General features: G+C 43.1%; 1 protein-coding gene across 2 annotated transcripts in view; it reads right to left on the bottom strand.

Moving 5' to 3' along the window:
* Positions 1-18,670: 18,670 nt before the first annotated feature.
* Positions 18,671-27,859, bottom strand: part of SEMA4C (semaphorin 4C) — a 112,753-nt gene continuing 103,564 nt past the window's right edge. For both annotated transcript variants that reach the window (XM_070765506.1, XM_070765507.1), the window contains exon 15: positions 18,671-21,433. In XM_070765506.1, coding sequence (XP_070621607.1) covers positions 20,592-21,433 — 842 coding nt within the window. In that variant the 3' untranslated portion in view covers positions 18,671-20,591. The remainder of the gene's footprint in view (positions 21,434-27,859) is intronic.

Raw genomic sequence — 27,859 nt, 5'->3', positions numbered from 1 at the left:
ATCTATCTATGTGTTGTGGTAGAACATCTATGTATCTATGTATCTATGTATCTATCTATGTATCTATCTATGTATCTATCTATGTATCTATGTATGTATGTATCTATCTATCTATCTATCTATCTATCTATCTATCTATCTATCTTCCTATCCATCTATATCTATCTATCTATCTATCTATCTATCTATCTATCTATCTATCTATCTATCATCTATATCTATCATCTGTCTATCTGTCCATCTCTATTTATCATCTGTCTGTCTGCCTATCTCTGTGTATCATCTGTCTGCCTATCTATCTGTCTGTCTGTCTGTCATCTCCCCAGCCAATTAGTGCTTGTTGAACCAACGTGGATCAAAGGATGGGCTGAACGCAACGTCAAAAAACCCCAAACCTGGTTGTTCAATCAGCTTGCTAAGCCGCAACTTGCAGTTCACCTTTGTGCTCGCTTTGATGTGCGAACCAAGCCAAGATGATGGTTTGCAAGCCACATTTTCTGGCTGACTGTCGGATGCCAGCAACACTCTTTCACTATTTCATGCAGCCCCCTCTTCCGCTCTGTTTAAACACCATCTGCACGTTGGCATTCTCTGCTATACATCTACTACCAAACGTCACCTCCACTGAGCTACCTGCTCTCTGGTTAAGTGTGGATAATTGCAGGCTTTTAATGCTCTTTATGTGCACGCACACTCTGGAAATAAGAAAGGAGCTTTTCCAGTGTGTCACTTCCCTTTTTCTGTAAAGGCTGCTTCACAGTCAGATATACGGGGCTGATTCAAAGCGATTCAAACTGAACACACTCAAAACCGTAGAAATGGCGGTAGACTTTAGGAGAAACCCTCCCATCCTTCGACCTCTCACAACACTAGACAACACAGTATCAGCAGTAGAGACCTTCCAATTTCTAGGTTCTATTGTATCTCAAGACCAAAAATGGTCACCTAACATCAAAAACATCATCAAAAAAGCACAACGAAGAATGTTCTTTCTGCGCCAGCTCAAGAAGCTCAAACTGCCCAAGGAGCTGCTGATCCAGTTCTACAGAGGAATCGTTGAGTCTGTCATCTGCACCTCTACAACTGTCTGGTTTGGTTCTGCAACCCAACAAGACCGACACAGAGGAGAATCAGAACTGCAGAAAAAACTATTGCTGCCAACCTGCCTTCCATTGACTGCACGAGTCAAAAAGAGGGCGGGGAAAATATTTACTGACCCCTCACATCCTGGACACAAACTGTTTCACCTCCTACCCTCAAAACGTCCCTACAGAGCACTGCACACCAAGACAACTAGACACAAGAACAGTTTTTCCTCGAACGCCATCACTCTACTAAACAAATAATTCCCTCAACACTGTCAATTACTAAGTCTGCATTTCTATTACTACTAGTTTTTTCTCATCGTTCCTATCACTCATCTCCTCCCACCTATGACTGTATGACTGTAATTTGTTGTTTGTATCCTGAACATTTTTTATTAATATTATTTCCTGATTGCTTATTTGACCCCTATGACAATCATTAAGTGTTGCATCTCATGACTCTTGACAAATGTATCTTTTCTTTTATGTACACTGAGTGCATATGCGCCAAGACAAATTCTTTGTGTGTCCAATCACACTTGGCCAATAAAGAATTCTATTCTATTCTATATTTTCAAGCTCAACAACTTTAAAATGGGTAGACATAAACTCCCAAAATTTTCCAGCCAGTGGGCTTGGAAAAGATGTTGGCTGGGGAATTTTGGGAGTGGATCTTCACTTCAAGTTGCTGAGCTTGGGAAACACCGATTTAAACATTGTTAACCAGCTATTGTTTTCTTGAATCAAAAGCCTGAGCTAACTTTAATTTTAAAAAAATAAATAAATAGGTGAACACATTAGCAAAGAAATACAGGACCCAGATGCTTTAGCAATCGTTTAAATTTCCACTTATTTGTTAAAATTTTCTACTTATTTGTTAGATTTTTATCTAGTCTGCATAGTGGGGTGGCATACAAATCTAATAAATTATTATTTTTATTATTATTGTTATTGTTGTTGTTGTTATTGTTATTATTATCATCTTACCTTTATTACTTTATAAGTAACTAGTAGCTGAATACTCGTATGTCATTGCGTTGATAAATTGTCAGTTAAAGCTTGAAAATTAATGAGTACCATAGTTACCATTGGGCTGCATACATTGACATTTAAAACTTGAAAATGTATGTAGAATGTGTAACTCCTTAGCATCCGACCATTTTAATATAAGGCAACTATCAGTTGGAACAGAGTTCTTTTCAGGTGGGGAGGGGGTGTAGAATGTCTGAACTCTCAGCCCACAGGCTGGAATGGAGAAGAAAGCCACGAAGAAATGGAGATGGGAAAATGAAGAAGGATGAGAAGATAGAAACAAAGAAGGAAGAATGGAGAAGAAGAGGAAAGACAAGGAAGAAATGAAGGAGAATGGAGAAAGAGAAGAAGGAGAAATGGAGAGAGGAATGTGAAGAAGAAGGAAGGAAGGAATGGAGAAGAAAGATATGAAGAAATGGAGAGGGGAAAATGGAGAAGGTAGAAATGGAAAAAGAAGAATGGAGAAAGAGTTTCGCAGTGAATAGTGGGTATCCACTTGTCATTAAAGGTAAACTGTAGTCGTTAAAGTATAATTACAGAGTATAGCGATAGATCTCTATTGATGATTTAATCAATCGGCTCAAGCCCTGATTGCCTTTTTATGGCACCCCCAGGATCTATACGCCTCTGAATTAACCAGTCACTGGGAATAACGTATCGATCTCGTGTCCCGTTTTATGGGATGCTGGGGATTTATAGCTCTGGCCCCTGCAGAAAAAGAGGTTGCTAGTCAAAACAAATTTCCAAAACACAACCCACAGGAGACCTTCTTCTATGCCTGGCATTAAACAGTGCGTCAAAATGCTTTGACAGACAGAGAGACCTGCCAGATTTTTAGTGCAGAACAGGTGTTCCTTAGCTCCGTTCCCCTGGGATTTTGATTTTTTTTTTTTTTTTGTGGCTGGTATTAAAGGCATTTCAAAAGAAAATTGCAAAGAGGAGCCACTACGATGATTAAAGGACTGGAGACTAAAATGTAGGAATGTTTGCAGGATTTGGGTTTGCCTGGTCTGGAGGAAAAAACAGGCAAACTCAGGGGTGATAGGATGAGGGGCTGCCACAAAGAAGTTGGTGTGTGTGTGTCAAATTATTCTCCGGAGTACCAGAAGGCAGGGGAAGAAACAATGGATGGAAACTAATCAAAGAAAGAAACAACCTGGGATTAAGGAAAAACTTCCCAACACTGTGGATCAACCAGTGGAACAGCTTGCCACCAGAAGTCGGGGGTGGTTTATCACTGGAGGTTTTTAAGAAGTGATTGGATAGCTACTTGTCTGGAATGGTATTGGTTCTCATGCTTGAACAGGGGGCAGGACTAGAAGACCTCCAAGGTCCCTTCCAGCTGTATTCTGTCCTCTGCTGCCCTGTCCTGTCCCATCCCATATTCCTTATTCTTTTTTAATTCTATTCTATTCTATTCTATTCTGTTCTGTTCCGTTTCGTTCTGTTCCGTTCCATTCCTTCTGTTCTGTTCTGTTCTGCTCCATATACAGTATTCTATTCTAATTCTATTCTATTCTATTCTATTCTATTTCATTCCTTCTGTTCTGTTCTGTTTCGTTCTGCTCCATATATTCTATTCTAATTCTATTCTATTCTATTTCATTCCTTCTGTTCTGTTCCACTCTGCTCTGCTCCATATATTCTATTCTATTCTATTCTGTTTCGTTCCGTTCCGTTCCATTTTCTATTCTATTCTATTTTCTATTCCATATATTCTATTCTATTCTATTCCATTCCATTCTTAGTCAATAAGTTCTTTGATCTTTCCTTTGTGCAAGTGAAATACAATCCTTATGTCCAGCCAGCCAATTGTTATTGCTGTTCAGAACAAACGAACGTGCATTGGTGCCTCTTCTATTTCATTCTATTTCATTCTTTGCACCACACGTTCTCCGTCTGGTGCAAAGCCTTCGCCGAGGGGGCCTTTTCAACAGCTTCTGTGCCTCGCCGTAGCCGTTGCCTTCCTACGCAGATGACACTGTGACCCTTTCAAGCAATTTAATTGGACTGGAGAGATACCGGGGGTGCTGAGGGATGCCCGAGCATCAATTACCAGAAGGCTAAAAAATAAAAAAATAAGGGTTTCCGCTGAGCTATGATTGTGATAAAGATGGATTTGATTGCAACGGAATCCCGTCAAACGCAGCAGGTAAATGAAGAGCAAAGACTGAACAGGTTATGGTTTTGAAGTACCTGGTGGCAGTTTTTCCACGCAGGAGAACGTTTTAAAAGATGCAAATAAAACAGAAGTCACTAATGCTAGGGAATCTCTCGAAGCTGTGCAGGCATTCCAACAACGTCGGTTCTATAACCACATGCAACTAAGACATTTGATAGCAGGGTAGCGACTCAAATGATATACAGTGGTCCCTCTACTTATGAACTTAATTCGTTCTGTGACCAGGTTCTTAAGTAGAAAAGTTTGTAAGAAGAAGCAATTTTTCCCATAGGAATCACGCAAATCGCACACAAATAATGTGTGCGATTGGGGAGGGAGGGTGGAGGCCCTGTTTCCTCCCAGGAGATTCCTAGAGAGGCCCCACAGAGGCTTCTCCCTGCTTTTCCGGCCCTGTTTCATCCCAGGAGATTCCTAGAGAGGCCCCACAGAGGCTTCTCCCTTCTTTTTCCGGCCCTGATTTCCTCCCAGAAGATTCCTAGAGAGGCCCCATGGAGGCTTCTCCCCACCTTTTCTGGCCCTGTTTCCTCCCAGGAGATTCCTAGAGAGGCCTCACAGAGGCTTCTCCTTGCCTTTTCTGGTTACAGTTTCGGAGGCTCAGATTTGTAAATGGAAAATGGTTCTTGAGAAGAGGCAAAAAAATCTTGAACACCCGGTTCTTATCTAGAAAAGTTTGTAAGTAGAGGCGTTCCTGGTGGCAATTTTCTATGCAGGATAATGTTTTAAAGGAGGGGAAAAACAGAAGTCGTTAATGCTAGGGAATCCCTTGACGACGTGTGGGCTTTCCAACAATGTTGGTTCTATAACCACGTGCAACTAAGACCTTTGATGGCAGGGTAGCGACTCAAACGATATACTTGGCTCGGGTTGTAAAGATTAGGAACCTGTGGAAGTAGCGCCGTCAGCCTCCTCAAGGGTCTGCTTCTTAGTTATCAAGAATGGGATTATGTTTAGGGATTAGGAGATGCGGAGAGCAACAGCCAATGAAAGGGAATGGATCCATCTAATTAACTGCTGACTGAATGCATCGTTCCTGGGCGGCTTGCTATTTTTAACCGTAAAGGATAGATTTGGCCACCCACTCTTTCTGCCTGGAAAGGAACACTGGATGATCAAACGGCATCCTTATGGGTTCTCCATTCACTTCCTTGAATTAAATGATTGAGTGGAATGAAGTGGAGTGGAGTACGAGAGGAGGGGAGGGGAATAGAATAGAATAGAATAGAAAATAAATAGAATAGAATAGAAAATAAATAGAATAGAATAGAAAATAAATATAGAATAGAATAGAAAATAAATAGAATAGAATGGAATAGGATAGGATAGGATAGGATAGGACAGGATAGGATAGGGTAGGATGGAGGACCTGGAAGGGACCTTTGAGGTCTTCTAATCCAGCCCCCAGCTCAAGCAGGAGAATCTATATACCATTTCAGACAAATGGCTGTCCTGTCTCTTCTTAAAAACTTTGAGTGATGAAGCACCCATGATTTCTGGTGGGAAGCTGTTCCACTGGTTAATTGCCCTCATTCTCAGGAAGTTTCTCCTTAATTCCTGGTCGAGACCAACTGAAATGAATCTGATAAGTCTTCCTTGACCTTTGAATGTGATTACCACCCACTCTCCAAAGTTTGATGAATCACTTGGCTCCTAGTACTGCCACAGGAATGGTTTCAACCTAGTCTAACTTTCCGAATTTCCATAAAGACGACCGTGTGGAAGTCTTCTTAAATTGGCTCGGTTTTATTTTAAAGTGTTTTGTTGGCGAAGTACAACAAACAAACAAAAGTAATGATTGTACAGTGCAAAAACGGCATAGCTTGCGCTGATTAAAGTAAACAGAGCATAAAGAGAGAGAGAGAAAAAGAGAATATACCGGGAAAAAGAGGGGGGAAATATAATGTCAATGTAAGATTTACTTAATCCTCAAGCTTCTCATTAAACTTCAAGCATATGTAAAAGCATTGCTCCGTCTTATTGAGAAAGTTCATTTCAGAAATGAGTATTGCTCTTGTAAAAGATCAGAATTATGCAAGCCACGGTTTTCTAAGGATTAAGTACAAATTGGACTTGAAGAAGCAGGAGAAGAAGAATATAAGAAGGATTTTGAACCTTGGTGGTGGAGAAGACCCCAGAGATTGTAGTGGACAGCTATGGAAACAAACCAATGCATCATTGAACACAGAGTTTTCTCTCCAGGTACCAACGATCAGGCTTAACTTATCCAACTTTTGGACACCTTTGTGCAAAGACTCAGTTCTCTAGGGGAGATTCTAATGCTGGGAAAAATAGAAGGAACGAGAAGGAGAACAGTGGTGGCTCCCAATTTGGGCCGGTTCTTAGAACCAGTAGCACCAGTGGCAAGAGGCTCCGCCTACCCACCTGGGACATTTCTGCGCAGAAGCTTCTGTGAATGCGCAGAAGGTTTGTGTACACGTGGGAACCGGCAGAAAAAATATTTACAACCCACCACTAAAGGAGGAGGAGGAGGAAGAAGAAGAAGAGGAGGAGGAAGAGGTGAAGGCGGGAAGGAGGAGGAAGAAGAAGAAGAAGAGGAGGAGGAAGAGGTGAAGGCGGGAAGGTGGAGGAGGAGGGGTAAGAAGAAGAAGAGGAGGAGGAGGTAGAGGAGGAAGAGATGAAGGAGGGAAGGAGGAGGAGGAGGAGGAGAAGGAGAAGAAGAAGAAGAAGAAGAAGAAGAAGAAGAAGAAGAAGAAGAAGAAGAAGAAGAAGAAGAAGAAGAAGAAGAAGAAGATGATTTTGTGTTGTTGGAGTTGTGGAATCAGCTGCCTCCAGACCTGGCTCCGTTCAGACCTGGCTTTTCCGGCAGGCCTGGCTCTAGGAAAGATTGAGTGTTTGCATGACTTTTTGGATTATTTATTTATTTTGATGCTTTTTGCTATTTTTATTGTTGTTGTATTTTATACTGTTTTTATTTGCTGTGATTATTGTGAGCCGCCCAGAGTCCTCTAGATTTGGGCGGCATTTAAATATCACTAAACAACAAGCAAACCAACAAATTATATTCTAAGATGAAATGTTTGCTTGTACTCCTCGGACTCTTTGCAGTATCCATGAACAAGATGCCAAATTCCTCTTCTCTGTGATTCATTTGATGTGTGTGTGTCTCCTCTCATCCAATTGGGGGGGGGAGTGGTGGGAAAAAATATTTATTCTGCTTACCATAAAACAAACAGCCCCCCCCCCCTTGATGTGCTCTCTCTGTCAGCGTCCCAGCATCTCTTTCCAAATGACTTCTTGGGAAATTGCGAGTGATGAGCCGCAGAGAAATGGCAGGAGATAAGCCCCCTTTTCCAGAAGGAGAAACCAGAGTTGGCGCATGAGAATGAACTTCAGGGTCAGGCTGCAGTCTGACTTCGGAGCCTCCCAGAGTTTGCTTTCCATTGGAAAGTTGGAGGTCTCGGAAAGCAGAGGCAGGAGGGGATGGACAGACCTCAGCGGGACCCAACTCCCATCTCAGGCCTACCGCTGAGCTCGATTGTTTTCTTGCAGGCGTCTCATTACCCAAATTGCTGATGATGGCTGAAGATGTTGCCTAGTTTGGGTAATGAGACGTCTGCAGGAAAACAACCGAGCTCCGAGAGCAGCAAGGATCCCACAGCCGTCCTCACCTCCTCCTTGTTCTTGTTCTTTTGTTGTTCTCCTTCTCCTTCTTCTTACTCTTCTTCTCCTCTTCCTCCTCCTCCTTTTGTTGTTATTCTTGTTTTGTTCTTTTTGTTCGTCTTGTTGTTGTTGTTGTTGTTATTCTTCTTCTTCTTCATCTTCTTGTTGTTGTTCTTCTTGTTGTGGTTGTTGTTGTTGTTGTTGTTCTTCCCCTCCTCCTCCTCCTTCTCATTCTGTTGTTGCTGTTCTTCTTCTTCTCCTCCTCCTCCTCCTTCTCCTCCTCCTCCTCCTCCTCCTCCTTCTTCTTCTTCCCCTCCTCCTCCTTTTTCTTCTCCTTCTTCTCATTCTCATTCTGTTGTTGTTGTTTTGTTGTTTTGTTCTTGTTCTTCTTTTCTTCTCCTCCTCCTCCTCCTGTCATCAGGCGTTGGTGACCAATATTTTCCTTTAGAGGGATACTGCCTCTGTACATGGAGGCTCCCTTTAGCTCCCACATTTACACACACTGTTATTCAGTTTCAAGACAGGACCCCTGTTTGTCCTCCCATCTCGGCCTTTGAGTTTTTTTGGACTGATTAAGAAGACAACCAGCCCTGCTTTGTGGGATGTTAGACTTACAAGAAGTTTGCATTTTGGACGGTGGGAATCTTGTGTGTTGCGATCCCTCACACATTTTGGAGACGGTTGGTGAGGGGGGGAAAAAATCACCTTTTCTTTCACCAGTCTTGATCCTGCCGAGATATTTCAGCCGGCAAGAAAAAGAATGTAGATAAAGAAAACACACAAAAAGGGCCAGGAAAGAATAATATCTTCCAGTCAGTCCTGTGTTCAGAAGTGACGCACTGTTATCTCTGACACCAAGCCCTTCACCCGAAAAATAAATCCCTAACAACTTCCAGACTTTTCAACTCGTTTGCGCGCAGCTCCTTCGACCTCCTTGTCCCAGGGGCTAATCCTCTGCTGCTTTTTAAACAATTCTGACATTGCTCAATCCAGAATGAACTCGCTGTCCGAAGTCGCCAGCCGGCTTTTTTCCCACGGAGGGAACTCACGTCAGATGGTGGGAAATGACTTTGGTGGTTAGGGTGGTGAATCCTTCCCCCTCCCATTTAGGGCGCTTCTGGTCAGGAAGTGGCGAAATGCTCCGACGCGAGGCGTTTCATAGAATAACAGGAGTTGGAAGAGACCTTGGAGGTCTTCTAGTCCAGCCCACTGTTTGAGTAGGAGACCCCTACGTCAGGGGTGTTGAACTCAAGGCCCGTGGGACTGATTCGCCCAGTGATGGGCTCCTACGGGAATGGTCAGGTATGCAGAACCGGTAGAACAATTTTGAAATTTTTTTCTTTTTTTCCCTGGGCTCTGGGTACGTTTTTCCTATCGCAGTAAATGAGGTTATTATTATTATTATTATTATTATTATTATTATTATTATTATTATTATTATTATTATTATTATTAGATTTGTATGCCGCCCCTCTCCGAAGACTCATTAGGTTGAATGTGTATAATTCTAGAAGAGCTGTGCGTGTATGTACATACAAATACAGTTTATATAGTAGATAATGTATATTTTGGTGTGCTTGTGAGCAATATGTATTTAGACATATGGTATATATTCATAGAATTAAATAGTATATTTTGGATGTTCAGTAATAGCAAATAGATAGTGAGATTGTATCTCTTTGAGGCGAGGAGAGGCCAGGCACCTTAACCCTTGAAGTGAGTGACGTCAAGTTGGCCACCTTTAAGACAGTTTACATGACCTTTAAGCCACCATCCCCGTCTCATGATCGTCAAGCCACTCCACCTGGTCACATGGCCTGCAAGCCACACCCACAAAATAAGCCACACCCACAGTGTGGTAGTAAGCCCATGGGGGGGCTTAGATCTGGCCTGGGGGATGCCCTGGAAATAGCAAGGGAGGGAAGAAAGAAAGAAGAAAGAGATGGGGAAGGAAGAACAAGATAGGGAAAGAAGGAAGGAAAAAGGGAGGGAGGAATGAGGAAGAAAGATATGGGGAAGGAAGAAAGGAAGGAAGGAAGGAAGGAAGGAAGAAAAAAGAAAGAAAGGAGAGAGAAAGAGAGAGGGAGAGCAAAATAAAAGTTGAAGTTGTTGCCTTCTGCTTAGCAGAGCTATTTTTCATTTAACACCCCACCACCATCCCCAGAAACCACAAGGAGGGGTTAAACAGCCAAGCTCTGCTCTGACCCAGTTCTGCTCCTTAGAGCTAGCAAATATATTCATGGCTTCCCCTTCCAGGTCCTCCCTTATAATAACCAAGCTATTGCCCAGCTTTCTTCTTTCAGCATTTCGTCTTTCTTCTCTTGGATCAACGCAGGTCTTTGGTTTATATTCCTAGTTTATATTCACAATAAGCCAATTGGTCCCTCAGCATTTCCTATCAGGTGGAAATCCTACCTTCCTTCCTTCCTTCCTTCCTTCCTACCTTCCCTATCTCTTTCTTCTTCCTTCCCCATCTCTTTCTTATTTCTTCCTTCCCTTCCTCCCTCCCTTCATTCTCCCATCTCTCCTTCTTTCCTTCCTTCCTTTCTTCCCTATCTCTTTTTTCTTCCTTCCCCATCTCTTTCTTATTCCTTCCTTCTCTCCCTCCATCCCTTCCTTCTCCCACCTCTCCTTCCTTCCTTCCTTCCTTCCTTCTTTCCTTCCTGATCTCTTTCTTCTTCCTCCCTCCCCTTTTCCTTCCTTCCCTATCTCTTCCTTCCTTCCTTCCCTATCTCTTTCTTCTTCTTTCCTTCCCTCCCTTGCTCCCACCCCTTCCTTTTCCCATCTCTTTCTCCTCTTTTCTTCCCTCTCTCCCTTCGTCCTCCCCTCCTTCCTTCCTCTATGAAAATCTCTCTGGGCCCAGCACCCACTGGCCTTTTCTGGACTCATTTGATCCGATAACTATCTGCTATCGGTTTCAAATATCCTGCTCTTGGGGGGGTTGGGAGGGGGTGGGTGACCGAGCCTGATCAAAGGGAGAAATCCACAGCTGAGACAATTCAATTAGAACCGTAGCGTATGCACCGAGACAAGGGCGCCCGTCCCATTACTTAGGTTAATGAACTCAGCATCACCGACTCTCGGCTACGTTACCATCCATCATCGCGCTTGTGAAGGGTCACTGTGCTTAATTCATTATGCATGCAAGCTCTAATTGCACTGTCAGATCGGGCGCTTTCTGTGTTTCGCTTCTCACTAACCTTGGCGCTTTTCCCCCTCGCAACCTTTGTTGTCGGTGTAAATGGGCTCTTGCAGCTGAGAGTCAAACACTTCAGGCCTGCTATTCGGTCATCCTTTCCGGTTCTGTTCCAACCCTTCAAAATCATCCTCCTGGACCTAGAATAGAATAGAAATAGAAATATTTTATTGGCCAAGTGTGATTGGACACGCAAGGAATTTGTCTTGGTGCAGATGCTCTCAGTGTACATAAAAGAAAATATACATTTGTCAAGAATCATGAGGTATATCACTTAATGTTGTACCTCTCATAGAATAGAAAGAAAATAAAGACTAGACTAGACTAGAATATAATAGAAAGAAAATAGAGTAAAGACTAGACTAGACTAGAATAGACTAGAATAGAAAGAAAATAAAGGCTAGACTAGACTAGACTAGACTAGACTAGAATATAATAGAAAGAAAATAAAGACTGGACTAGATTAGACTAGACTAGATTAGACTAGACTATAATATAATAGAAAGAAAATAGAGTAAAGACTAGACTAGACTAGAATAGAATAGACTAGAATAGAATAGAAAGAAAATAGAGTAAAGACTAGAATAGAATAGAATATAATAGAAAGAGAGTAAAGACTAGACTAGAATAGAATAGAAAGAAAATAAAGGCTAGACTAGACTAGACTAGACTAGATTAGACTAGAATATAATAGAAAGAAAATAGAGTAAAGACTAGACTAGACTAGAATAGAATAGAATAGAATAGAAAGGAAATAGAGTAAAGACTAGACTAGACTAGAATAGAATAGAATAGAATAGAATAGAAAGAAAATAGAGTAAAGACTAGACTAGACTAGAATATAATAGAAAGAGAGTAAAGACTAGACTAGACTAGACTAGACTAGAATAGACTAGAATAGAAAGAAAATAGAGTAAAGAATAGAATAGAATAGAAAGAAAATAGAGTAAAGACTAGACTAGACTAGACTAGACTAGAATAGTCTAGAATAGAATAGAATAGAATAGAATAGAATTCTTTATTGGTCAAGTGTGATTGCATACACAAGGAATTTGTCTTTGTTGCATATGCTCTCAATGTACACAAAATAAAAGATACATTTGTCAAGAATCATTAAGTAAAAATACTTAATGATTGTCATACTGGTCAAATAAGCCATGAAGAAATAATTCAATATTAATAAAAATCTTAACGATACAAGCAACAAGTTACATACAGTCCTAAGTGGGAGGAAATGGGTGATAGGAATGATGAGAAAAAAATAGTAGTAATAGTAATGCAGACTCAGTAAATAGCTTGACAGTGTTGAGGGGATTATTTGTTTAGCAGAGTGATGGCATTCCAGGGGGAAACTGTTCTTGGTGTACATAAAAGAAAATATACACTTATCAAGAATCATGATGTAAAAACACTTAATGATTGTCATAGGGGTCAAATAAGCAATCAGGAAACAATATTAATAAAAAATCTTAAGGATACAAGCAATGAGTTACAATCATACAGTCGTAGGAGGGAGGAAATGGGTGATAGGAATGAGAAAAAACTAGTAGTGAAGACTTAGTAAATTGTTTGACAGTGTTGAGGGAATTATTTGTTTAGCAGAGTGATGGCGTTCGGGAAAAAACTGTTCTTGGTGTATATAAAAGAAAATATACATTGGAACCTCTACCTACGAACGCCTATACTTGCGAACTTTTCTAGATACGAACCAGGTGTTCAAGGAATTTTTTTTTTTTGCCTCTTCTAACAAACCATTTTCCACTTGCGAACCCGAGCCTGTCTTGTTTGGCTTTTCTGGGCTGCCGGAGGGGAATCATATTAACTGCATCATATTAACTTTTCAGAGGCATTGTATTGTATTCATTGTATTGTTTTCCTTGTTGTGAGCCGCTCCGAGTCCTCGGAGAGGGGCGGCATGCAAATCTAATAAATAATAATAATAATAAATAATAACAACCTGGCTGCTGAGAGTTTACTCCCTCTCCCAGCACCCATAGAAGAGAAACGGTCCCTTTGCGCTCCCTTGGCTCTGGGCAGCCCATACCATCAAGTTATCTTCAATTCCTAGAACTGCATGGGGCTATTTCTCTAACATGTAAAAATGAGAAATGCTCATCCTTCTGGCCTGGCTTGAATAACAAGTTGTAGCTCTTCCAAGGGCATTTCCGTAATCTCTCCGATCCCTTGTCTTAACAGTAGATGTTGTCTTCCCGTTCTTCTGTTTCTTCTTGCCAAGCGCAATCAATTGCCTTCAGTCGTCCCTCATCCACTCATATCACATGCCCGAGTATGTTAGATCCAGTTCACTAATCATTGCACTGAGGAGCAATCAGCTTTTATTTAGCCTCAAATTGATTGATTGGCTCTTTCTGGCAATCCATGGTCGTTCTTAGACTCCATTATTCTTAAGCACTGAACCTCTCCATCCCAGTTGTTTTCCACAGATCGTGGTGGAAAGACCCCTGCTTTAACTTTAGATACAACTAGGAGTATGTATGTATGTATGTATGTATGTATGTATGTATGTATGTATGTATGTATGTATGTATTGGATTTATACGCCACCCTTCTCTGAGGAATCTGGGTGGCTTACAACATTTTATTTTTTTTGTTTGTCAAGTACGTATTGGTGGTACACAAAGCTATAATAATATTTATATACATGATACTAGTAAGAGAGAAACATTAGGACAGGGGATGGAAGGCACGCTGGTGCACTTATGCACGCCCCTTACTGACCTCTTAGGAATCAGGAGAGGGCAACAGTGGATAGTCTAAGGGTAAAAGTTTTGGGGGTTAGGAGACAATACTAGAGTCTGGTAGTGAGTTTCATGCATCAACTACTCTGTTACTAAAATCGTATTTCCTGCAGTCGAGTTTGGAGCGGTTTACTTTAAGTTTGTATCTGTTGTGTGCTCAGGTGTTGCTGTGGTTGAAGCCAAAGTAGTCGTTGACAGGAAGGACGTTGTAGCAGATGATTTTATGGGCTAGGCTTAGGTCGTGTTTAAGGTGACGTAATTCTAAGCTTTCTAAACCTAGGATTGTAAGTTTAGTTGCGTAGGGTATTCTGTTGCGAGTAGAGGAGTAGAACATATAAGGAAACAATATACATCCTCAATCTAATTAATTTGAATTAATGATCTAAAAAAACCTAAAAACCAATTAAAAGACCTTCATACCCATTCAGTCGACAAACTCACAGTACATTAGTCGGCCAGGGGGCTAGAGTCTAATGGTCCCAAGCCTGACGACATAAATGAGTCTTCAGACTCTTGTGGAAGGCGAGGAGGGTCATGGCAGTACGAATCTCTGTGGGGGCAGCTGATTCCAAAGAGCCGGGGCCCTCACAGAGAAGGCTCTTCCCCTAGGCCCCGTCAAGCGATATTGTCTACTTAACGGGACCTGGAGAAGGCCGACTCTGTGGGACCTAACTGGTCGCTGGGACTCATGCGGCAGAAGGCGGTCCCACAAGTATTTTGGTCCGAGTAGTTTTTTTTGACAAGAGCAAACCTTCTTAAGGGTACACAAGAACAAAATCTAATTAAAAGACGCAGGAAGGAGATCATTGAGTAAGCAATAGCTTTAAAGGAGGATATGGATGAAGGATCTGACCTCCCTTATAATGTTTGGAGCTTGCTTGCTTGCTTATTTATTTATTTATTTGCTTACTTATTTATTTGCTTATTTATTTGCTTACTTATTTACTTACTTAATTACTTACCTTTTTTAATTCCAATACACAACAATGCACAATGAAGCTTATAGAGGTTATACTTGAGTAAAATATATTAGAGAAAGAATAGAAGTGAAAATTTAGGAGTAGAATATATCAATTAGAGAATAGAAAGATATTATGAGAGTAGTATAAAAAGATTAGAAGAATAGTAGATATGATATAGGAGATATAGGAGAGACAATAGGACAGGGGACGGAAGGCCCACTAGTGCACTTATGCATGAATAAGTTGAGAGTTGGACTGCCTAAGTATAAAACCAATATGTGTAAGTGGATATGTAAGTGTGTGAGTGTGTATTTGTGTGTGTATGTGTGTGTCTTTTCTGTAAGCAGCCCCAACAGGGTAGCAAATTTCTTGTGGCAACTATCACCTCAGAAAGAAAATGGAGGCTGCTGCTGTTGTTCAGTGAGGGCTGTGGGCGTGGCTTATTTTGTGGATGTGACTTGCCGGCCATGTGACCAGGTGGGAGTGGCTTGACGATCATTTGAGGGGGGGTTAAAGGTCATGACTGGCTTAAAGGTGGCCAACTTGAGCAGTGAAATGAGGGAAACATTAGAATTTTGAAAGCCCATTTTGAGCATTGTCACAAAGGGGCCTTCAGGATTAAAATGGCCACTCACAACATAATCACTTACTCAAAGGCAACAATCTAAAGTGTCCCTTGCTACTTTCACAGCCTAAGTGAACATCCCAAAATGCTCCATTCCACATAACCAGGGGTAGGCAAACGTGGCCCTTCTATGACTTGTGGATTTCAACTCCCAGAATTCCTGAGCCAGTTATGCTAGCTGAGGAATTCTGGGAGCTGAAGTCCACATGTCATAGAAGAGCCAACTTTGCCTAGCCCTGCACACAAACAGTCTTAACCCTCCTTCCTGCTGACTACCAAACAGGTTTCTGGCAAAACATTAAGTTTTAAGCATTAAGTTTTAAGCATTATTTAAGCATTATTCATTTTATTTTTCTAGAGCAGGGGTCCCCAAACTTGACAACTTTAGGACTTGTGAATTTCAACTCCCAGAATTTTCCAGCCCACTATGAAGATCTCTGTTTTAGAGAATATTATAGCCATTCAAAAGGCAGAAACCCAGATCACACAGAATTCATTCCAGATCTTATCTCCTTATACTTTTCCTAGACACTTTTGTCTGTAGCAGAATTGCCTGCTTTGGGGGTTTTAAATGCCTTTGGGAAGAATGCAGAGGCTGTCTAAAGAGGACACCCCCCATTTTCTTTCAACTTATTTTGGTGCAAATTGGATGCTCTGGGGTGGAGCTCCATTTTCGCTACCACACTGTGTGTCCCGTCCCCCCCCCCCCCCCCGCTGTCTGCACAGCAGCCCACCTCTGGTCTGAGGCCTCTGGAATATTACAGGAACCAACGTTTAGGACCATCTGCACTATTATTGTGATTTGGTGAGAGGAAAATATCTTTTCATGTAGGCTTGGGGTTGCTGGAGATGGATTATCCCCAGACAGATCTACTTCAAATGTCCTAGGAGAAAATTGGTTCGGCCCATCTTCGTGGGAGGTGTTGGATGCTGTTCACCAGGAGGTCTCTGGTGATGACAAGCAAAAGATAAGAGTCACGCTTTGATTTTAATAGATTTTCTGTGGTACAATGGGAAAGGCAACAGAAGGGAATTCTGACTTTAGAAGGAATAGTAAGTAACATGGATGTTTGGAAAGTGGAAAATGATGCTGTGTTCAGTTCTGGAGACCTCACCTACAAAAAGATATTGACAAAATTGAACGGGTCCAAAGATGGGCTACAAGAATGGTGGAAGGTCTTAAGCATAAAACGTATCAGGAAAGACTTAATGAACTCAATCTGTATAGTCTGGAGGACAGAAGGAAAAGGGGGGACATGATTGAAACATTTAAATATATTAAAGGGTTAAATAAGGTTCAGGAGGGAAATGTTTTTAATAGGAAAGTGAACACAAGAACAAGGGGACACAATCTGAAGTTAGTTGGGGGAAAGATCAAAAGCAACATGAGAAAATATTATTTTACTGAAAGAGTAGTAGATCCTTGGAACAAACTTCCAGCAGATGTGGTTGGTAAATCCACAGTAACTGAATTTAAACATGCCTGGGATAAACATAGATCCATCCTAAGATAAAATACAGAAAATAGTATAAGGACAGACTAGATGGACCATGAGGTCTTTTTCTGCCGTCAGTCTTCTATGAAATTTCCCATATATTGTTAGAAAATGATACATTGACAAAAAAATATTCATTCAATGGGTGGGGGGGACTCGTTTAATTAAATAATTAAAAGGGATGTAAGCATAATTAGTGTATTTTTGTTTGAATTAATAAAATGTTTCATCTATTTACGTTGTACTTTTTTCTTAATTTTTTTTCATCCTCCTTTTCATTGTAACAAAAATTGGTCACCTTACAATTAATCTACCAGCTGCTCTTAAGGGTTTCTGCTTCCCCTCCTCCTCACCCCATAGCCAGTTCCAACAGAAGGGCTGGGAGCTGTTCTCTCCTCTTTGCCCTTTGGAGTGCTGGGAAGAGAGAAATGTCCTTTTATAGGCCTGCAGCTCAGTTTCCATGAGCTCACAAACGATATGGAAAAATAAATAAATAAAGAGGTTGAAGCTACGATAATCACTCACCCACAGTGGAAAGTAGCCCCCACGAAACGCTAACAGGCTAATAAAGATATCCAGAATGAAGACATTAGGACAGAAGAGAGTTGGAAGGGACCTTGTAGGTCATCAATCCAACCCCCTGCTCAAGTAGAAGACCTCATGCCATTTCAGGCTGGTGGTTGTCCAGTTTTTTCTTTAAAAGGCTCCAGTGATGAAGCACCTCCAAGTTCAGAAGTTGTAATGAAGTGAAGCACCCACCCAGCCCTTCTCACTTTCAGGAAACTTAGGTTGCTTCTCTTCTGGATTAGTTTCCATCTATTGCTCTTGGGTTCAGCACAAAACCTTCAAATGTGGCTGTGCTCCTCAACCAATAATGCTGTCTATCATTTGTCCTTTCGGTGGCTATTCCAATAATGGGACTTAAACAACTGAAAAAGAGTCCAAGCACCTATTTGAAAACTTACCTTGACCGTTAAGCCACTCCCACCCAGTCACATAACCTTTAAGCCACCCACCCCCTGATCACATGATTGTCAAGCCACTCCCTACCTGGTCACATGGCTGGCAAGCCCCAAAACAGCATAAATATTCAGCCTCTAAGAACTGTGGTGGTGCACTGGTTAGAATGGAGTATTACAGGCTTATTCTGCCGACTGTCAGCTGTTCGATTCTCACAGGGTGAAAGTTGACATGATCGAAACATTTAAATATGTTAAAGGGTTAAATAAGGTCCAGGAGGGAAGTGTTTTTAATAGGAAAGTGAACACAAGAACAAGGGGGGGAAATCTGAGATTAGTTGGGGGAAAGATCAGAAGCCACGTGAGAAAATATTATTTCACTGAAAGAGTAGTGGATCCTTGGAACAAACTTCCAGCAGACGTGGTAGATAAATCCACAGTAACTGAATTGAAACATGCCTGGGATAAACATAGATCCATCCTAAGATAAAATACAGGAAATAGTATAAGGGCAGACTAGATGGACCATGAGGTCTATTTCTGCCATCAGACTTCTATGTTTCTATGTTTCTATGACTTGGCCTTCCCTTCTTCAAAGGTCGTCAAAATGAGGACCCATGTTGTTGGAGACTGCAGACTGACTCTGTAAACCACGTAGAGAGGCCTGTAAAACACGGTGAAGTGGTATATAATTCCATCTTTATCAGTGACGGGCAGGGGAGGTTAAGCGCTAGGTACACAGCACAACACACCCGCTTTTTGGTCTCCCCCCCTTTTCTTCTTTTTTTCCATTTTATTATTAGTATAAAAATATTTGTACATTTCTGTCAAATAAATACATTTTAATAACAAATAAATTACAGTTCAGGGCAGGTCAACTCAGCTGGGGGGGAAACAAGGGAGCGTGTTCCTTTATGTACAAAGTTGTGTTTTTCAGGAAAACCAGTGGTGGTGCGATGAGAAGCATGCGGGATACGGAAGGGGATAATAGGCCACACAGACAATGTCAACGCCGGGGATGTGAGCGTGGGTTGGAATGAACGTAGGGATTGGCCTGCTCCCCACGGAAAATGGAGGGCGGAAGAATCCGCCCCTGTTCCTCGCTTTCGAAAGCGCAATTCTCTTTCTCGCGCTCCGATCATAAGCACGCAACGCCGCGGTATCTTTAACCTCGCGGCCGATTTCAACGACATTCTGGATTCGCCCAATACAGGGAACCCTAAATTCTCTCTCTCTCTCGCACACACACACACACACAGAGACACACACACACTGAAATAGACCGGTAGGAACAGAAGGTCACATGCGTTATGACACTGAAGGGTGCCGAGAATGTAATTTGTGGGATGGAACATGTGATGGTACGTGTTTCCCTTAACTCGCTCACCGACGACCAATGCCCCTCATGGCCATGAGCGAGTGTGCAATTGCACACATTAACTTCCCGGAGTTGCGTGTATCCCTCTGGAAAAGGAGCCTGGGGTGGCAAGGAGGAGACAGGGAAGAGGCTACGAAATTGGCCCCATGGCACATTTTTGGAGGGGAGGGTGTGTGTGTATGGATTTAGCCTTCTGCCAAAGGAATGTGCCAGGCATCTGCAAAGTTTGCCATGTGGGACTGACCCCCCCCCCCTTAATGCTCGCCTTCCTCCGCTCTCTCAGAATTGCCCTGGTCAACTTCTTCCTTTACATGTGGTCCAAAGAAGCCCACCCGCAAACGGGTGGGATCAAAACCTGGGGCTGCCTTTGTGTTTTGGTGAAGATACGAGGAGTGTTTGAGGAGGCCCAAAGAGACACCTCTGTAAAACCTCCGAACAATTGATGGGAAAGTGTGACCTTCACTACTCCGGGGACATCAGATCTCCTGTAGCTGCCCCAGAAGGACATCATCCTCCCACAGGTGTCCCACCTGCTGCTGGGAAAGGAAAGCTCTTGAGTGGGTTGAGTGCACCTCATCTTCACACACTTCTAAACGTGGCCATTAAGAAAGGAGGCCAAACTATGGCTACGAGCATTCCCCAGTTCCCAACATATCCCTTTCTCTTTGGTTGAGTTACTCTACATGCACCTTGTCCCTGCTCCTTCGCACACCTGTCTTTCTGAGGTCCCCTTCTCCCCAAAGTGGTCATACTTTGGGACAGGGGCTGATTTACCCCTCTCCTGGTCCCCTACCCTTTTGGGGAGAATAGCTACTGCAGAATCCAACTCTCGCAGTCAAGCCAGGAAGAATAGAGAGAAACATGGCAACAGCTGCTAGGAAGCTGACCGCAACCATTCCGCGGGGAAGGAAGCCCCGCCTTGCTTTTCCCGTAACCCTTTCAACCCCACCCCCATGCGGATCTGAAACAGGACAGTGGGCTCGGCTCAGGGTCTCCCCGCCAAAGGCAAGTCTGTAAGAGGCTTGGACTCAACATCCAAGACCACCACTCACAACGTCTCGGAATGGTCCCAAAAAAGGAAGCACAGCGGAGAACACTGAACAAGGCGGGAACCGTGAGGGGAGGGAGGGGGGTCTCCTCGGCAGTGCGTATCAAAATCGGGGATGTGAGGAAGCCTGTTACAAAAGTGTCCACAAAGTCTGGTCTTAAAAAGAAGAGAGTCGTTTTGGCGGTGGGCCGCGACCCTGGCCTAGGAGATGAGGTAGTTGAGTAATTGGTCCGACAAGTCCGCAGGGCAGCTCATACCGAAGACTCCTCGGGGTTCGAGTCGGGCAGAGCTTGTCTCTGCTTCAACTTCCGACGCAGCTCCTCGGCCAAGTCACTGTAGTCCGGCCGCTCCTCGGTGCCTAAATTGAGGCGGATGTAGCCGTTGGAAGACGAGCCGCGGATGTTGCTCAGGTTGATGCGGTTGGGGGAGTGGAGGTGGGGAGACTGCAAGGGCTGGCCAGGGATCCCGTTGGTGGTGGGCGACGGAGTGGTGCCCCCGTTCTGGCAGACGGCGTGACCCGGGACGATCTTGAGGGAGCCGTCCGAGTAGTAGTAGCTGGCGGGATCCCAGAGCTTCTCGTCCGAGTCCGAGGTGGTGCTGGGAATAAAAGTGGGGCTCTTGGGCTCCTTGGGCATCTCAATGGGGTAGACAAGGGTGCTTTCAATGGCCTTGGAGCCTTTCTCGCGCTCTTCTTTCAGCCTGCGCCTCAGGGAAAAGACCACGAGCAGGAGAACCACACAGATGGCCGAGAGAGCAATCACCACCACCCAAACCAAGCCCAAGTTGTTCAAGGGAGCTCGGGTCTCCAACGACATGGCTGGGTCGGCCATCACAGTGACCTGGTAACTCTCCGTCATTAGTTCGTTCATCTCTTCTAGTTGGATGCACTTGTACAACCCAGAATGCTTCAGGCCGATATCCATGACAATCAGTGCGTGGAGATGAGTGTCGTAGACAACCGAAGATGGGCTTTCCACCAAATCCTGCCCGTTGAAGGTCCAAAAGGCCTTGGCAAGGTTGGAGGTGAGTTGGCAAGGGAGCACCAGGTCCATGCCAACCATCGCGGTGATGTTCTTGGAAACGATCTTGGTCCCTGCGGAGAAGACAAGCAAAAGACAAAAGAATGGAGTGGGGTTAATTCTATCCACATTAATTCTATCCTACTCACAGTCATTCATGCCCTCATCACCTTGAGGTTCGACTACCGTATTTTTAAATATTTTTTTATTATATAAACATTAAAATAAGACAATACATGATCCATCTTTTTACAACATACTTATTTGTTTGTTCAAGTATTGTACTTAAGTCTTATGAGACAAACAACGCAACATAACCACCACCCCAACCTGAACTGTTGCCAAAACAGTTCTTTCTTTATGGAATTACAGTGGAACCCCGACATAAGAGCTGCTCTACTTAAGAGCAACTCGAGATAAGAGCTGGGAGGGGAGAGATATTTTTGTTCTACTTACAAGCCCAAATTCGAGATACAAGCGCCAAGGAGCTGTCTCCTGAAGCCAAACGCTAACTTCCGCGTTCGGCTTCAGGAGACAGCTGCGAAGCGGCGCGCGTGTTTTAAAAGGTTGCAGCCGGCCTGGGGGGCTCGGGGGGATGCTTGCAGCTTTCTTTCTTGCTCTTTTTCTTTCTCTCTTTTACCTTCCCTTCCTCTATTTCTTCTTTTCTTTCTCCTTCCCACCTTCTTCCCTCCCTCCCTCCCTTCACTCATTCCTCTCTTACTCTCCCCTTTCATAAGTTTCCTTGCTTCCTTCCTCTGTTCCTGTCCCTTCCCCCTTTCTTTCTTTCTTTCTTTCTTTCTTTCTTTCTTTCTTTCTTGCTCTTTTTCTTTCTCTCTTTTACCTTCCCTTCCTCTATTTCTTCTTTTCTTTCTCCTTCCCACCTTCTTCCCTCCCTCCCTCCCTTCACTCATTCCTCTCTTACTCTCCCCTTTCATAAGTTTCCTTGCTTCCTTCCTCTGTTCCTGTCCCTTCCCTCTTTCCTTCCTTCCTTCCCACCCTCCGTCCATTCATTCACCCATTCCTCTCTTGATCGCTTAAAGCCGGTCCCTGGTGCAAAAAGGGTTGGGGACCTCTGTCCTACAGGATTGGGTGGCAGAGAAGTTGAACATATGTAAATTTAAAAGTTTAAGAAAGTTTACAAGTTAAGTGAAAGAAACTTCATTATTCATTTATATGTACATGTACATTTCTTCATTAAAAACATGTATTTTTGCATAATTTAGACTAACTTTGTGAGTTTTTTGAGGGCTGGAACCAATTAAAATTATTTACATTAATTCCTATGGGGAAAAGTCGTTCGAGATAAGAGCTGCTCGACTTAAGAGCCCAGGTCCGGAACGAATTAAACTCGTATCTCGAGGTACCACTGTATACGGCCTATAACATCAGCGGTTATTATATGGTTGTTCTATAGTTTTTAATATATCCAAAGTCAAATTATTACTATGTATCATAATTTTATAAATAAAGTTAATTCTTGGAACGTAACATTTTTATTTACAGCTATTATCTCTTCTATTTTCCACACCCATAATTTAATCCCAGCGGAGGGAGAAAACAGCTGGCCCCACTCCCTGGAGGCCCTCTGGAGACCAGAAATGTCCTGTTTCCCATCTTCTGGTGGGCCCAGTAGGCTCATGTTTTGCCCTCCAAAGGCCTCCCTGGAGCTGGGAAAGGGTGCACAAATCCTCCTCCATCCTCCTGGAGGCTCTCTGGAAGCCAAAAACGCCCTCCCAGAGCCTCTGTGCGAGCCAACAATCAGATGGCCGGCACACACATGCACATTGGAGCTGAGCTAGGGCAACGGCTCGTGTGCCAGCTGATATGGCTCTGCGTGCCACCTGTGGCACCCGTGCCATAGGTTCGCCATCACTGTCCTAGGGATTCGTGGCTTTCTTCAGTGGGTGCAGCGCTGCTGTGCAGAGCCATAAACAGGAAAACACTTTCCTTGTGAATTATGATGTCAGTGGAGTGTAGATTTAAATAAGCCGGGATATTTGCTGTTATGGAGAATGATTTGTACCACTGAACCATTGTGCACTTAAATGCCTTTTAGAGCTCTGGAAAGTTGCACAATTACATTTGCCCAGCCGTCATCAATTATTCTCCCATGTCTGATCCCATTACATCACTTTAATGGGTTGTTGTGACAACAACAAAAAAGGAGATTATTCTTATGGTCTAGCCTGGCATCAAGCTAGGATCAGTTAAAATCTCTCTCGTTTCTTTCTCAAAATGACCCCTGGTAGTTGGAGGGGGGGGGGGGAACACATCCCCTTTTTTGAGCATGTTGTGTAACTTAAGGCTATTTGAGGTTTTATCTTTGGGTTTGGGAACCTGGGTCGCATGTATTTGTAAGCACGTTGTATGAATAGAATTTTAGAATTGAATCTGGAAGGGGGACCTTGGGGGGTCTTCTAGGTTGTTTCCTCTCAATTAGTTTCCCTCCATTGGTTCTTGTCTAGTCTTCTGGTGCTTTGGAAAACAATTTGACCCCCTCTTCTTTGTGGCAGCCCCTGGAAATCAGCTATCATGTCGCGACCCTAATTCTTCTTTTCTTCTTCTTTCCTTTCCTTTCTTCCTTCCTTTCTTCATCTTTTCCTTTCCTTTCTTCAATCTTTCCTTTCTTTCTTCCTTTCCTTTCTTTTCCTTGTCTTTCTCCCTCCCCTTCTTCATCTTTTCCTTTCTTTTCTTCAATCTTTCCTTTCTTCCTTTCCTTTCTTTTCCTTTCTCACTCCCCTTCTTCATCTTTTCCTTTCCTCATCCTTTCCTTTCTCCTTTGTTTTCTTCATCCTTTCCTTCCTCCCTTCTCTTCTTTCCTTTCTCCCCTTCCCTTCTTCATCTTTTCGTTTCCTTTCTTCAGTCCTTCCTTTCTTCCTTTCCTTTCCTTTTTCCCTTCTCATCTTCCCCCTTTCCTTTCCTTCCCTTCTCTACCCTTTCATTTCTTTCCCTTCCTGTCCCCTCCCTTTCTCCCTTCTCTTCTTCATCCTTTCCCTTCCCTTCCCCTCCCTTCCCCTCCTTTCTTTCCTCCCTTCTTCATCCTTTCCCTTACTTTCCTTTCCTTTCCTTCTTCCCTTCTCTTCTTGTTGTGAGCCGCCCCGAGTCTTCGGAGAGGGGCGGCATACAAATCTAATAATAAATTACTATTATTATTATTATTATTATTATTATTATTATTATTATTATTATTATTCGTCCTTTCCCTCCCTTTCCCTTCCCTTCTCTTTCCTTCCTCCCTTCTCCAGAGGGAATGCAGAATTATACCTCCTCTTCCAAGCACCCCGTCTCTGAGACGGATCCCATTTGCTCTGCACGTCTCGTCTCCGTCAGTTTTAATCATTTTTATTATTCCGCTGGTTCTTTCCCACCGCAAGCGAACACGGCTTCCTCTCTGGGAACAGCTTCAAAAGATGCACCGCCCGCCTTCCCACTACAGCGCATCATTTCTTGTCTACAAAGATCGAACGCTTGGGCTTTGCAATTTGAGACTGGGGGCAATAACCCTCCCGTCCCAAGAATAGGGAGACAGACAAGGCTGCGGTTGGTGGTTTCCCCTATGTTCCCCTAAGCACCCGGGCTCCATTCAGACAAGGTCTTCCGTGCCATCGTGGCAGGTAGCGCCTCCCACAGGGCTCCCACGGAGGAAGAAGGTGGCAACGTGTGAACACTAAAGGGAAGAAGCTGGGCCACATCTGCACTGACAAGGCAACAACCGCTACATTCACGGAACGTACAACAATTGTTCCCACCCATCCTCGGGATGCTCGTTTCTCTCCAGCATCTGTTCGTTTCTCCGACCGACAGCACTTCGGAGCAGTTACAGTCTCCATGCTCTGATGAATAGAACATATTTTACTGGCATTATCAGCTCCACTGGCAGGAGTCTTCCGTGCGCTGCGCAACCACAGGAAGTCCTTACTGTTGCACGTGATCCTGGTCCAGCTCAGGTCATGCCTGATTCTGAAGAGGATGAGCCAGGCCCCTCTGGGTACCCTGGGCCACGGGGGCTGTCAGAGGATGCTGAGCCCGAGAGAGAGCTAGCGGCTCTAAGCAAAGCTGCCCTTTTGCAATTGACTGACTGTGTCAATGCCCAATAGTGGCCCAAGCGATGCTACACCTGTTTTGAGATTGTTTGCAAGGTGCTGCGATTGGTGTTTTCTTGGCTTTCTTTTGCCACAGTTGTGTTCTTGTTGCTGCTGTTATCTCTTTTATTCATTAAACTTGAAACTCAGCCTCACAAATACCATTGACTGGCGTTAATAGCTGATACAGGTGCCTGCCAGCATCCTGGTATCAACCAAGTAAATATTATTAGCTCATTTATTCATTAAACATGAAACTCAGTCAACTAAACATTTAAAAGTGTCAATAATGATGATGATGACGACGACGACAACAACAACAACAATAATAATAATAATGGCAAAGTACTGGTGGGATCATAAGCCCGAAAAAGTGGTCAAAAATGAGCAAGCAAAACTACTGTGAGTTTTGAAACATAATACACCAGACATCATGATTGTGTAGAAAAAGAAAGTATGGATCATTGACATCGCAATCCCAAGAGACAGCAGAATTGAGAAGCAGCTAGAGAAATTTGCAAAATATGAAGATCTGAACATCGAGCTGCAACGACTCTGGCATAAGCCCGTGAAAGTGGTCCCAGTGGTCCTTGGCACGTTGGGTGTAGTGCCAAAGCATCTCAGTGGACATTTGAAAACCATCGGAATTGACAAAATCTCCATCTGTCAATTGCAAAAGGCCACTTTACTGGGATCGGCAGACATAATTCACTGCTACATCACACAGTCCTAGGTGCTTGGGAAGCGCCCGACTGGTGATGAAATACGTAGTGCTCTCATTTGCTGTGTTGTATTGTTAATAATAATAATAATAATAATAATAATAATAATAATAATAATAATAATAATAATAATATATCATCACCATCACACTCACCCAGATGCTCATATTGGATATGGCATTTTTATCCACCTATTGCGGAGTCCTGTTACTATTATTTCACATTTTGGGTATACTGTAGTAACTTTGATTTACTACACTGCTACAGACAGTATGTTTTGCTGGCACCCGTTTAGTGTCACATGATTGAAGGGTCCTAAAACCACTTTCAATAAATAAAACAATGCATTTAGGTGGAAGACAGGCAGACAAAGAATGCAGGATGGTGGAAGGAATCTTCCTTTCCCCAAGGAGCTGCTAGACAAAACAGTTGCCTTCCTTTTTTAAAAACAAAAACAACACAACACTACTTCAAATGAGCCGGGATAAAGATTTAAAGTGCGTCTGCAAATGGAAAATGGAATTTAAAAGAGAGGGAGGGAGGAGACAGAGAAAGAGAGAGGGAGGGAGAGACATTGAGAGGAAGAGAGGCAGAGACAGGGAGGGAGGGAGAGAGATCGAGAGGAAAAGAGAGAGAGCCGAAGAGAGAGAAAGAAAAAGAGATTGAGGGGAAAAGAGACTGAGAGAGGGAGAAAAAAGATTGAGAGAGAGAAATAGATTGGGTAAGAGAGAGATTGAATGAGAAAGAAAAACATTGAGAAAAAGAGAGCGGAGAGATTGAGAGGAAGAGACAGGGAGCGAGAGAGGGAGAGAGAAAGAGATTGAGAGAGAGAGAGAGAGAAAGAAAAAGAGAAATAGAAGAGACTGAGAGGAAAAGAGACTGAGAAGAGAGGGGGAGAGAGAGGAAAAAAGATTGAGAGAGAAATAGATTGAGAAAGAGAGAGACTGAGAGAGAGAGAAAAAGATTGAGAAGATTGAGAGGAAGAGACCGAGAGGGAAGGAGAGAGAGAGAGGAAAAAAGACTGAGTTGAAGAGAGAGAAATAAAAAGAGAAAGAGAAGAAATGAGACTGAGAGGAAAAGAGACTGAGAGAGAGAGAGAGAAAGAGAGGGAGGAAAAAAGATTGAGAGAGAGAAATAGATTGAGAAAGAGAGAGACTGAAAGAGAGAGAAAAAGATTGAGATGATTGAGAGGAAGAGACCGAGAGGGAAGGAGAGAGAGAGAGGAAAAAAGACTGAGTTGAAGAGAGAGAAATAAAAAGAGAAAGAGAAGAAATGAGACTGAGAGGAAAAGAGACTGAGAGAGAGAGAGAGAAAGAGAGGGAGGAAAAAAGATTGAGAGAGAGAAATAGATTGAGAAAGAGAGAGACTGAAAGAGAGAGAAAAAGATTGAGATGATTGAGAGGAAGAGACCGAGAGGGAAGGAGAGAGAGAGAGGAAAAGAGACTGAGTGGAAGAGAGAAATAAAAAAAGAGAAGAAATGAGACTGAGAGGAAAAGAGACTGAGAGAGAGGGAGAGAGAGAAAGAGAGGGAGGAAAAAAGATTGAGAGAGAAATAGATTGAGTAAGAGAGAGACTGAAAGAGAAGAAAAGAGAGAGAGAGGAAAAGAGAGAGAGAGAGAGAGATTAATAGGAAAAGAGAGAGAAGCCTGCGCTGCAGGGCTGCCAGTTGCTAAGAATGTGGCTCACGTCCCTCTTC

Source organism: Erythrolamprus reginae, chromosome 12 (assembly GCF_031021105.1).
Source record: "Erythrolamprus reginae isolate rEryReg1 chromosome 12, rEryReg1.hap1, whole genome shotgun sequence".
Taxonomy (NCBI): Eukaryota; Metazoa; Chordata; class Lepidosauria; order Squamata; family Dipsadidae; genus Erythrolamprus; species Erythrolamprus reginae.
This window is presented reverse-complemented; position numbering and strand designations above follow the sequence as displayed.